Source organism: Astatotilapia calliptera, chromosome 3 (assembly GCF_900246225.1).
Source record: "Astatotilapia calliptera chromosome 3, fAstCal1.2, whole genome shotgun sequence".
NCBI lineage: Eukaryota > Metazoa > Chordata > Actinopteri > Cichliformes > Cichlidae > Astatotilapia > Astatotilapia calliptera.
Window position 1 is genome coordinate 36,145,102 of NC_039304.1, and position 13,806 is coordinate 36,158,907.

General features: G+C 39.6%; 1 protein-coding gene across 1 annotated transcript in view; it reads left to right on the forward strand.

Moving 5' to 3' along the window:
• The first annotated feature begins 2,331 nt into the window (after positions 1-2,331).
• Positions 2,332-13,806, forward strand: part of LOC113019417 (serine/threonine-protein kinase 26-like) — a 50,254-nt gene continuing 38,779 nt past the window's right edge. The window contains exon 1 of the mRNA XM_026163138.1: positions 2,332-2,667. Within this exon, the coding sequence (XP_026018923.1) occupies positions 2,647-2,667 (21 nt within the window). The 5' untranslated portion in view covers positions 2,332-2,646. The remainder of the gene's footprint in view (positions 2,668-13,806) is intronic.

A 13,806-nucleotide genomic window follows, 5' to 3' on the forward strand; every position in this document is an offset into this window, starting at 1 on the left:
TTCAGTGGAGTTTAATAAACTCAGCCGTCTGCTCCTTGCTATCTAAAATATAACAGGATATTGGTGTAACTTCTCAATCATGTCACACTGCTGTTTAATCAGTTTTCCGTTTGACATTTATTTAGCTATAATCTCAGCCAAACCAATTTACTCACAAACAAATAAAACACGTGGCAGCACGGTGGCACGGTGGTTAGCACTGTTGCCGCACAGCAAGAAGGTCCTGAGTTCAATTCCACCATCAGGCCAGGGTCTTTCTGTGTGGAGTTTGCATGTTCTCCCCGTGTCTGCGTGGGTTCCCTCCGGGTACTCCGGCTTCCTCCCACCGTCCAAAGACATGCAGTTTGTGGGGATAGGTTAATTGGATAATCCAAATTGCCACTAGGTGTGAATCTGTGAGTGAATGTGAGTATGAATGGTTGTCTGTCCTTGTGTGTTAGCCCTGCGACAGACTGGCGATCTGTCCAGGGTGTACCCCGCCTCTCGCCCTATGACAGCTGGCTCCAGCACCCCCCGCGACCCTGAAAAGGATAAGCGGTAGCGAATGGATGGATGGATGGACAAATAAAACTTTGAAAAAGCCAAACAATAAAATTTTTAGGTTATCTAAGTGAATATATTATATTATATTATGTTTAACCTGAGTAGCAAAAGACCGCGGGGGACTGAAAACAATGTGCCAGGAGTTTGATGTTCTTGCCGGCTCTAGTGAGCCTTGATCCCCCGGCTAGCTATCAAGCTGGTTGGTAACAGACGTCTCCGAAAAAAGTTAGAGCACTTTTGCAAATATTGATGTCTTAATAAATCGAGCAGATATTTGAAGTTTACACACCTACATTCTCGCCTGAAAATATGTTAAAAGTTTATTTTGTGACCCAGAAAGAGGAATAAGAGTAATATTAAAACTAAGTGGTTTCTGCCATTGTTGGAAAGTGGAATTGGCTGGGCTGCGCTATGAATTCTGGGATATGGTGGGCCATGAAGGATACACCCGACCCATCCTTCAAATCTGGGGAAAAGGAGGATGCGTTTGTCTGCTGCATTTGGAGGAGTCTACGAATTGGGACAGCCGTCGACGCGTTGCTGTGACGTAATCGACCTACAAATGCAGCTTCAGGAGGATGCAGGCTATGAATTTAGACGCCCACTTAGAATGATGCTGAAAATCTAGTTCATGCATTTATCACTTCTAGGCTGTACTACTACAATTCAGTATTATCAGGTTGTCCTAAAAACTAAAATGCTGCAGCAAGAGTACTGACAGGGACTAGAAAAGAGAGAGCATATTTCTCCCATACTGGCTTCCCATTGTTGGCTTCCTGTTAAATCCAGAATTGAATTCAAAATCCTGCTCCTCACATACAAGGTCTGAATAATCAGGCCCCATCTTATCCTAATCCATATCACCCCATTAGAACACTGAACTCTCAGCCTGCAACCTTACTTGTTGTTCCTAGAGTATTTAAAAATAGAATGGAAGAGAGAGCCTTCAGTTTTCAGGCCCCTTTACTGTGGAACCAGCTTCCAGTTTGGATTCAGGAGACAGACACTATCTCTACTTTTAAGATTAGGCTTCAAACTTTCCAAGCCTGGCCAGCTCAGTTGGAAGAGCATGAGCCTCTTAATCTCAGAGTTGTCGATTGGAGCCCCATGTTGGGCACTCCTGTTGCATATTTGTCCTTAGGGATTATTACATTATTTTAATAAATACTACATAGTTTTATATAGTATAAAAGGATTTTAATAACCCATATAGTTAGGGTTGGATCAGGTGACCCTGAATCCTCCCTTAGTTACTCTGCATTAGATCTAGGTTACTGTGAGATTCCCACGATGCACAGTTTCTTCCTCAGTCGCCTTTTTTCACACACTGTGTATTTAAATATTAGTTGTTATTAATCTCTAGCTCTCTTCCACACTATGCCTTTGTCCTGTCTTCCTTCCCTTAACCCTTAACCAGCTGTGTCAGATGGCCACCCCTCCCTGAGTCTGGCTCTGGTGGAGGTTTCTTCCTGTTCAAAGTTTTTCATTCCCACTGTTTCCAAGCATCTGCACATAGTGGGTCATCTGATAGTTGGAACTTCTTCTTAAACCCTTCAGTATAAAGCCCTCGAGGTGCCTCCTGTTATAAATTGGTGCTATATAAATAAAATTGAATTGACCTGAACCGATGTATCTAATGAAGTGGCCGGTAAGTGTAGGCAGCTGTTGATTCGAAGCAGTTTTGGACTTGCACCTGAAGGCAGCATGAACCACAGATAGGAACAGTTATGAACAGCAGGTGGCAGTAGAAGTGTGTGCGAAGCTGACATTCCCACACCGTCGCTCCTCCCTTGAAGGAGGCAGAAAGCTGCGCGTCATCCTCTCCGTGCACTTCTTCTTCTGTGCTCACTTTGTCACTGTGTGTTTGTAGTTTGTTCACTTCAGCCGCCTGCAAGTTAAACCGCCGTTCCTCTCGGATACAGTTCCTCCACTTCGAAGTCAAACCTCTTTACTTATTTTTCTTTCGAGAAGTTTATTTCCTTGTGAAGAAGCTCGACGAGGATTAAAAAAATATATATAGTAGAAGGCAGTAGTCAAAGAAGGAGGAGAATAAAAAGTGACAAACCTGGAGGAGGAACAGGGCGTTCATACTTCGAAGTAACCATGGAAGTTCCTGGTATGCAGGTAAGGAGAAAGGTGGACGTGCTGCTGCTGCTCTTCTCTGGGTTTTCAATCGTCCTCATGAGAAAACTGAAGCGGGTCTTTATGAGAAGTGGAGGGGAGATTGTGCAACTGCTGCTGCATGTTTCTTTCTTTTGTAAGAGTGATTACCTGTTGTGTATATGAGCCATAGGAACATACTAACATACAGCGCTGTGTATTCAAATAAACAGACATAGGTCTCCACATCCAGTTAAAAAAACATCAGGGAAAAGTGACTCGTCAGATCTTCTCTAGCTGTGGAAAATGAGTTTATGGTCAAAATCTCACATGGTGTTTAATTGTGTATTTATACCTGTTTATTCGACCTTTGATGTGCATGTGCTGACTCATAAAGTGATGTAGCTTCCCCAGATTGTGGCTCTGCGCTGTGAAATGAAGCTACACTTGTGTAAAATGTAGCTTTGGTTCCTTAAATTGAGCTGGCTTTTATTTTATGGTGTCTAAATCCCTTAAGTTTTGGCATTATATTTACATAGTTGCTCAATACCTTGCTCTATCAACCTTTGTGTGTTTACATCTGTAATAAGTGTAATTCCAATACCTCTATACCAGCTTATATCATAACTTTGGTGCTCAAAGTTTAGTTTACAGGGCCTTTTCTCTTGATGTGACCTATAGTGTGGATTTAATGACCCATAAAGTTATTTAGCTTATTGAAATTGTGAGGTTGTGGTATTTTATATCGTTTAAAGTGTACTCATAATGGAACTCTGGGGCCATAAATTGAGTTTCCTTTTTATTTTGTGCTTTTTAAATCACTTTAAAGTTGGGTGTTTTACTCAAATAATTGCTTAATAATGTGACTTAACTTCTCCAAGTCGACTTGATAATAACCTTGCGTTATTATCATCTATAATAAGTATAACTATAATCTATACTAGCTTATATTGTGACTTTGGTGCTCAAAGTTTAGTCTAAATTTTGAATTGAAGTTTTTGTTGCATCAAGTGCGCCTAGTTCTAATGTTTAAATCTTTTAAATGAAACTGTAATCTTCATAGAAAGGTTTATAAGGTGGCTCGGCTTCTACAAAATAAGCTTACAGTAACTTTTTAGGGTGTTTTTGTGTCTTCAGTGGTAACTGTGATACTTGCATACACATAGTTCACAGTGCCCTTACCTCTTAATGCGACCTATAATGTGTGTATGATGATTTATAAGGTGACTTTTAGCTTTCTGAACTAGTGAATTTGTAGTGTTTATACAATTTAAGGTGTACCCATGATGTCTCTCCGGTTCCCTAAAACGAGTTTTATTTCATGGTGTTCACATTTTTTAAAGTGAACTAATATTTATCGATATTACCTCATTATTGAGTTTACTGTATGTTTAAGGTGGTTACAGCTGTAAAAGTGTGAAAATAGTGTTTCTGTAGTGGCTTATGTGTTGGCTTTGTTGCTTCATATGTACTTTACAGTGTCGTGTAATGTGTCACGATGGCTTGTGTTGTGACTTTGTTTTACCAACCCAAGGTGAAGTGTGACTGTGGTTTACGTACCGTCGGATATATACATGCGATGAATTACAGTGTGACTCTGCTGCTGTATAAACGAGTTTATTTAACTCTCTTGTGTATTTAGGATTTAAGACTTCTAAATAATCCAGATTTACCGTGACTTAATGTGCTGCTTGTAATCCAGGCACACTTTATGATGACACAATGTTTCTGCCTCTTATCACATCCATATATTTAGTTATTATCAGCTGATATCGCAGACTCACATTATATTGACCTTAATTCTCCTGAACCTGATGTATTTTCTGATTGTATCACTTTTGTGTTCATGTAATGTTTCCATAGTGACACATTTTATAGTCCTCTGTCTTTATCTCCTTAATGATGTGAGCTATGCGTAACTCAAAAGGTGTGTCTAGCCTTCATGATTTCCCGTAACACTCCATGTGTTAATGGCCCATTCTGTATCTGTTGCTCAGGAGCATTGATTGATATCTTTTATAGGCCATCCACTGCCTTTAGTCTAGTTGATTAAAATCTACTCTGGGATCATCCTTCCCTTGGAAGTCATATTAGAGGAAAATCTTCAGGTATGCCAGACTTGTGCCAGTAAGAAACAAAAGGTGTCTAACGTGCACTAAAAGTGTGTAAACGCCTCCAACCTGTTGCTCAGCCGGCTTTCAGGTGTGTCTACCTGTGGGACTGGCTCGCCGTGTCTGCTCTGTGCGTCCCAAGTGGGCGGGGCCACAAATGGTGTCACAGGCTGCTTACATCAACACACCCAACGCCTGGCACCAGCTGCCACAGCATCGAGACAGACAGCAAGGTTTGCTGCCAGTAAGAGCAATGATGCATAGTGGAAAGTGCTGTGCAAGACTGGAGCTACCTGATCAGTCGATTAGGTGATAGGATATTTATCACTTGTTGGGTAGTTATTCTTTTAAGCATAAATATCAGTTATGGTGGCTTTCAGATCGCTTTAAAAAAAAAAAAAACCCCAATATGTATATATTTGCTTATGTGGCTGGGAATTATGTATTGTTGGCCTAAATGTATAAGTAACCTTGCCACTTTGATCTCTGGTAGCTTAAAGGTGATATAAATAATTTTTTATGTTAAGGAAGAATTGAATCGCTAAGTGCGTTAAAAGGGTGCTTATATTATAACCACTTGGAAATAATACCAGAATTTGTAGTGAAGATGAAGGTACCTAGCATCACTATAATGCTAACCAACTGACCATTGGCATCCAGCGTACAACTAGACATGCAGTGCAAGCTGCTGTGGCGAGCCCTTGTGACAAGATTGGTTAGCAAGCTAAATTTATAGTGTATGAAAGTATCAGGTGATAAGCGTTTTTGCTAATTTCATGCTAACTAAAAGAAATGATAAAAACTTTACTAAAAATGATGATAATAACAAAATGAATGGGCTAGTGGTCTAATAAACTGCAAATCCAGTAATTGTATTTAGCAGAAAATGGATTAAAGGTGTTAAAGTGTTAAAGTCATGAATAGAGTCAAAAGGTCCAGTACAGTGACTTGAATTAGCCAAATGGGCAAAGTTACCTAAGCTAAAGGGCTTGATATTTTTTTCCCCCGCTAAAGCAAAACAAACTTGGAAGAGGAAACAACATATCTGTTTCGCATAATGTCTAAAACTTGTTTTGACTGCCCCTAGGTAGCCAAAAATTTCTTTTAAATCAAGTTTAAGACGCATGGTTGCCATTATTGCAACATTTGTTGTTATTAGACAGCTCAAAAAATAACCCAAAATTTGTGCTGGAGTGTCTCATTTTGTAAGAATTATCCTGTAACAGGTGGGGGGGTATTTAGCTTAAATGAATGAGTTTACAAAAGCGGTACAGTAGCATAATGGATGATTTGTGGCTCAGGATATCAGTTTCACACATACTTTGAACCTCTAGTTCCTCTAGTCCTTCCTTTCTGCTATCAGTGGAAGCTGCTGAGAGATCCCAGCTCCATGGAAAATGTTGTGTAAAGCCTGAACGATATCACTCGGCTGACTCTTACGTTGGTTTCTGGCTTGTGACCATGATTCAGAGCCTCTTTTGAAAGAAATCTTACATAATCCAGAAAAATAAGCTTGATATCATTTGAAACAGTGCTATCATTATAATTACACAAGTGCCCCCAGCTGACTCCTTTGTTTATGTCTTTGACAGTCTGTTACGAATAATAAGTTCACTGTCTGACTGTGATATTTGCTGCCTTGGGCATCACATCGTTGTGTCAGCTCTTTCATGGGTTTCCACACTATGTTAAAATGGAAATGACTCTCTTAACAAATGCCCTCAAAAATACATGTTTGTTATATTGAAACGCTTTCTTCTTCTTTTTTAACCGTGCAGACATGGCAAAACGTAAGATTTCCATTTTACCAACATGGGGGGAAAAAAAGGAAAGCACAAGGTATTCACATCTGAGATCACTGAACTTATAAAGTGATCGACAAACTTCTTCTCTAATATCAATAGTCCTACATTACGCAAGGTTAGGCGAGGCCTAATCTTCATTGATCATAAAATCTCATTAGCGGGATTGAACGCTTAATTAGTGGAAAATTTTGCAATGTTGGGATATAAAAATTGTGTTTATTTTTCCACAGAATCCTAACACCGTGGGCGAAATTCCATCTTTGGTGAAATGTACAAATTTCCACTGATGCCTAAAATCAAATCTAGTGGCGCCACGAAACACAGCTACTAATGTATGATGTCACACTTGCAAATCAGAAGCATCTTGACAGTATGGTTTGAGTTGTTGATTGTCACAGAAGAAAAATCCAATGACTCAGCTGGCACTGTGATTGATTGCGTGCTGGCAGGTATGCAGGAACATGTTTTTATGATGTTTGTTCTTTCAGTAATGGGCTTTCAGTTTTAGTGCCCCATGGCGGTTTAAGGAGGTCATTCCCTGTCAAACAGTACAAACTTGAGGCAAATTCCACAACTTAAAGGTATTTCCCCAAGAGTTTGATTCTGGACATTTGCCTACCTTCCTCCTCGGGCTCCTGCCTCATGCTACACTAATAAATTTTGTTGATCTAATATGAATTTATGTTTAATTCGCAGAATATTATTAGAACTGTCACTCTGTTGGGCTTTGAACTAAATATGACAGTTTAGTTGAATCACATATTTTGTCAATCCAGGGAATCACCCTCAAAGTCAAATATACTTAGGATTTCCAGCCAGCCTTCATTTGGCCAAGAAATGGCAACCAGAGATGTACCAGTCCTACTTTCTACAGTTCTGATCTGATAATGATCAATGACTTTGGGTATCAGCTGAAATCCAGTAGTAATCTGATAGCAGTGTCACATTAATGAGCTGTGATTATGTTTTTTTTAAAAAAGAACCGGGAATCGTTCTTTTGTGTAAGACAATGAATTGAACACTGGTTTCGTAACTTCGTAACTACAAAACAATTATCTCTACAAATATAAACTGTACTGGTAATAGGTTTTTCTTTTGTTTTTTCTAAATTTAAGGTACAGATGAACATAATAAAACAAAATTAATTTATATTATCCCTTTAATTTATTCACTCTAGTTTATTTTCAGCTGTCTGTTAGTCTTTGCTGCTGTTAATAACGGCCACGTTAGATTCTCCTTCCCTGGTTCTCCCCTGTAGAGGGGAAGCTGAAAAATATAAAGCCAGGTGACGGCAGAACATTATATTACCATAAGTGTCATAAAGTATTTCAGCAAGTCTTACACCGCTTGTAACGAAAGTTACAATTTTTTTTGGTTGTGTCGGCTAACTTGACAACAGTTGCTGGTTTGAATTAGTGTCATGGCACTAATTTGTGCGACGGGTCAGAGCATTTTTGATGATACCCGATCCAGCTTTTAGATTGGACTGATATCCAATCCAAATATCAGATTAGTGCATCCCTGCAAACGATTAATGGAAACTTTACCCCAATCAAACAATAGCATTTTATCAGCCTCGCTGAGTAACAGTTGTGTAATTTTAGTACCTGAAGTATGGCTGGTGTAGATTTGAAGTTTTATTAGACTGGAAGTGCAGCAACTTAAAAACCAACTTAAAGTTAACTCAGCTGGCAGACTAGCATAAAAAATGGAGCTACGTATGGAGAGAGAGAGGAAAAAACTAAACATGGGTTTTAGGTGTTAAACGTCTGGCATTTTCCTGTTCCTGCCATTTTTTTTTTTTTTTTTTTTTTTTTTTTACTTTGATTCCTGCTCACTGATCCACTACAGGACTTTACTGGCCTTAAAATACAAAAACAAAAAACCCACATATGTGGATGCATCGCTTAATTATTCACAGATACCAACTGTCATAAGGTGAACTACTAAATTAGCAAATAAAACTGTCATTAGAATAAAAACCAATCAGCGATTGACCCAGCTGGTTGCCTGAAGCAGATATATTTCAGTCACACAACCCTAATGCACTGTAATGTAAAAGAGCCTCTTGAGGCCTCTTGAGTGCGTTCTGAAAAAAACAAAACAAAATTTTTTCTTCATTCAAACTTAATTTAGGACATTTAGCAGCAGTGAGAAATCCTAAAGATTTCAGGATGTCAGCGCAGCATCTAGCTCGGCGGTAGCTCGTTAACGGAGATTTGCCGTGTTGTGGCGTTAAGGTCATTTCAACGAGATTAACCTGAAAGCACTAGTGGGAACACAACGAATATGACTGCACATTTACGCCGACATCATCCTAGTGCAAAGACAAAAACAACAAGCATGCTACTAACTTTAGCCGAGTCATTTAGACAGCTGTTAGCACATGATTCTCCTTATGCTGCTGAGAATATAGCCCAGAAGAAGCGGATAGTATAGCTTTTATTTTGGAAAGAGACATTTCTCTGTAATAAACTCTCTTTTCCAAAGATGAGTGATTCCTCAATCAGATACAGGGCTTGCAATATCGCTAGCCCGACGTCCTGGGGCTAGCGATTTTTTCAGTCGGGCTACCAAAATCTATCTCTTCCCTGCCCGTCGGGCTATTGTAGGAAGGAAAAATATATGTCAATGCTTTTGCATTCTTTCAGAAATGTAGCTGGGTAATTATGTCATTGGCATCGGTGAGCCACTGTCAATATGTGACATATTGAAATCGCGTTTGAATTTGCGCTTGTTTTTTTGCTTTCACTTTGCAATCGTGCGAACTGTGTATAGAGAGCGACAGCACTGATCTGTGAGTGATGATAATTTGCGCACCAATTCCTCTGACATCGTCTTATTAATCGTTAGCTTACTATGCAAACATGACAAGTGAAATCTCCGGCAGCAAGCTTAAACATGTGAGAGGTTGATTGCGCAGAGAATCGCTGAGCTTATGTGAGTGCGTCTGTAAAAGCAGCAGGATTTATATTTGACTACGATGACCTGGATGACTGAGAACCTTCACAGACAGATATATATTTCAGTTCTGCTGAGCCAAATAAGACAGGTCAGGGTGAAGAAGTGACAGCCAAAGAAAAGCTTACCACAAAACGGAGAAGTTATGACAAATCAGACTATAAGGCAAAAAGAAAGTGCAGCTTTATGGTTTCATGGACAAAATAATTTCTGTGGCTGCAATATGACGAGCTAAATAACCAGGGCTGCACATAAGTGGTCCGCAGGTGCGCATTCGCTGTCAAAATAAAAAACACGCACAAGGGTTAGGGTTAAATTTAAAAACTGTACTTTTGAGTTAAAATATATATTTATAATTTTAATAAATGACAAATTAAGAAGGCATGAACATTTTTTTGTATCGAAAAAATATCGAACCGTGACACCAAAGTATCGAACCGAACCGAACCGTGAATTTTGTGTATCGTTGCACCCCTACTACAAACGTCACTGCTGTTTAGTTTTCTGTCTTCATTTATGCTGGAAGTGATAACAGAGCTGTACGTTTTACTTTGTTTCCAAAACCCCGCAGTCAGGACATGCTATATTGTATTTAGATAGACGCTAGCGAGCTAACTTCCTGCTAACTTCTAACTCCGTTAAATGTCATAAATTCCGTTTTCATGGATGCCTGGATGTTAAACTCAGTTGTTACACCTGGTAGAGCAGAACGCTGATCATTTTATTAAAGATGAAAGACTTTAGACAGTTTTTCAACTCTCAGTAATGCCATAGTGATCGTTTGATATATGGACCTGCAGCGGAGTTTAGACTCAGACACGGCTAGTGACGTCAGACTGAACAATCGGATTGTCAAAGTGGCATACACCTGATCAAACACCTGGGAGTGGCCGCTTCTCCTTCTGCTCTTTGTCATTTTTACGGCTGCACCTTTTCAGCGCTCCAGTTCTCACAGCCTGTACGTATCTGTGGCTATATATAATCACAGGCTCCACCACCCTGAAGGTGGTGTGTTTGTGTTTTCCTGAGTGAGGAATTATCAGCAGCTACCAGCCAGCTGCCTGCAAGTTTTGATTATAGAGCGTGAGTCAGTCTTTCTGCAGCCTGAATCATAGTAGAGCATTCTCACACCCCTCTGTTCATGCGTTTGTCTTGTTTATCTTCACATTTTCCTGGATGAGGACGTATAAACAGAAACCGCCTGACGGCACAAGCGGCTCCTGTGTTGGACGGAGTTTGAGTCATTCAAGTCTTCAGTTTCACTCAGTGCTGGCTTCAACATCATTTTGAGGAAACGAAATGATACAAATTATACAGAAATGACTGGCAAGTTATAAAACTGGCCACTTTGTTGTAATTGAGATGTTTTTTTATTTCTTGTGTGACTGAAATTGGTCATTTTTGTGGTTTGAGTTGTTTTATGTAAACCTACCAAACAATTAGTTGATTCTTTTGAAGAATTGATAGATAAATCAGCCATTAACCCATCAAAACAAAAAGAGTTGGTGGTCTTTCAAAGCCACACAGTAACTCAAACAGGGCAGCGGCAGATCGGTAAGTCCTGTGAGGTAAAATGACAAAATTACTGTTGTTGTCTGTGGAGTCTGGGGGATTTTGAGAGAGCAGTATAATTACTTCAGTTCCTCATCGGAAACGGCTGTCTGATGAAATGGTGAAAATACTCTAAATATAGCTAACACTTATAATTTGTGGTTATCGTTTTTTTCAGTTGACAGTAAAATATTGTGGTGCTGATTGTTCTCAGCATTGCATTGCTTATCATCTTGTGCAGCTGCCTGCGTTTAGATTAGGGCATAATTTTTAAATGTTGGATTAGTTATAGGCGACACAGTAGTCTGGTGGTTAGCACTGTCTCGTCTTAGCAAGAAGTTTTGTATTCGCCAGCTGAGTGGGACCTTTCTGTGTGGACTTCTGCATGTTGCCTCCAGGTACTCCAGCTCCTTTCCACAGCTCCAATAGCTTATGGGACCAATTATTGATTTTAAATATGTTTTTTTTTTGTTTCCTGCTTTAAAATAAAAACAGCCAACCACTAAAGAGGATTTTACCTTCCACCAATGGAAAAGCACCAAATCTGTGATAAAACATTATTTGACCAGTCTTTTTTAGCATAAAATGTTTTTTCAGGTGGCAAAAAATAACTGGACTGCACCGGGCTTCCTTTAGATTCAAAGTTAACCTAAGAACCACAGACTCAACAATTTACAGACCAGTCAACCTTATAAACATAGTTATTCTAAAGCTTCAGTTTGAATGGGTGAACAACATAAAAGCTAGTAAGTTATAAGTTCTCTGACAGCAGGTTATCCAGCAAAACTACTTCCACGCACACGGGTATTTTTCTAAACAGAGATTTTCTGTTTTCGTTTACAAAAAACAAAATCCCGTTCACACGTGCAGTTATGGAAATAATATCTCTGTCGGCATGTAAATGCAAAAAACGAAGTCAAAGCTCTTAAGAGCACACCAAAGCAACAGGTGGACAATCGGGAGTCTATGTGAATTCTGTCTAAATCAGTGGTGCACAGTGTGACGTCAAAAAAGGCCGCACTCCTTTTACATTGCTTGACTAAATCTCTGTTTTCCTCATCCACGCGTAAACGGCCAGACAAAGTTTTTGAAAATTTTCACATTGGCAGGACTTCTTAAAACTCTCCATTTACGTGTGGATGAAAGGCCCAAACATGTAGAAAAAGCTGCGTTTTGAAAGATACCAGTGTACGTGTGGAGGGGTGGGCGGTATAAACGGTATACGGTAGAAACAATATAAATTTGGCCAACGATAGAGATTTTGACTATACCGCTCTACCACGATAGGGCATGTTGATGGAGTCATCGAGCTGCGCCTGTTTTGGTCAAAAGCATTGCAGCGGCTGCAAACAACATCATCTGTAAATTATGCCGGGCGACAGTAATAGCAAAGAGACGAAGCACTTTTGGAATATGGGGAAAGCCAAAAATAGCGCTTCCTCCACTTCCCTACCATTGATTCATTAGTGCTGAATTCTCTCGCAGCTGCTCTATTCCCATGTTGTTGCAGTAACCTGACTAACCTCGTATTGCGGATGGATTATCTCAGTTGTTCTCTTGACTGAAGTTTGGTCCGTTTATAGCATTTTGCCATGCAATTGCATTTGTCCCTAACCACCCGAAACCCTCACATTAACTTTTACTGAGTGGTAAAAAGTTTGCGTTCATCCTTCAGCTTCACTGTGCTAATGTTATGCTAACGTAGCTGTTTTGCTAGCGATCACGTAGCACGTCATTATATACCAGCTAGTCCGACTTCAGTAACCTTACAAAAGTCACTGCTGTTTAGTTTTCTGTCTTTATTTATGTTGGAAGTGATAGCAGAGCTATACATTTTAATTTTTTTTAGAAATCTCTCAGTCAGGACATGCTATATCATGTTTAGGTGGAAGCTAGCGAGCTAACTTCCTGCTAACTTCCAACTCTGCTGAATTTAATAAATTCAGTTTTCATGGATGCCTGGATTAATTGTTACACCTGGTAAAGCAGCAACGCCGATCATTTTATTAACGATGAAAGAATTTAGACAGTTTTTAACTCTGTGATGCTGCAGTGTTCGTTTGACTTTGGGACCAGAAGTTAACGGAGTTTAGGACCCAGATTACTCCGTGAGTCTCCTGACTATGGCAGCCGTAATGCTCCAACAATCCATCAAGCGGTGCGGCTTCATAGCTTACCAAAGTCGTACTAAAATATTTTTGACAGATTTCTGCGCGCTGTGTACCACATAAAATCGGTTCGAGGTCAGTAAGCACAACCAGAATTCCTACATAAGGTACACTGTCGATTTTTGAGAAAATTAAAGGATTTTAAGTGTGCCTTATTGTGTGTAAAATACGTTATACAGAAGAAAAGAATATATTGCGATATATATCGTTACCGCACATGCTTCATATTATACCGTGATATGGATTTTAGGCCATATCCCCCAGCCAAATGTGGTTCCATTTTTTTATACATTGACAAGATGTTCAGTTAGCTCAAAGTCTTTCAGTGATTTTGGCTTTCAGACTACAAAACATAGTACACTTTTCAGCTTTCAGCTTTCTACTGCTGCCATTGCCCTGTGTGCTTGGTGCTTGTTTTTCTTCATTATATTGCATGAGTGACGTCACATGGTCTTGCAATCTTCTAATCTGAATGTGTTCTCCTTTGGAAATTTGGCACAGGTTGATTTAGTGTGAATCGGTGCTCTGTAGTAACAACGTAGTTTACTGCCCACTTACTGTACGTAA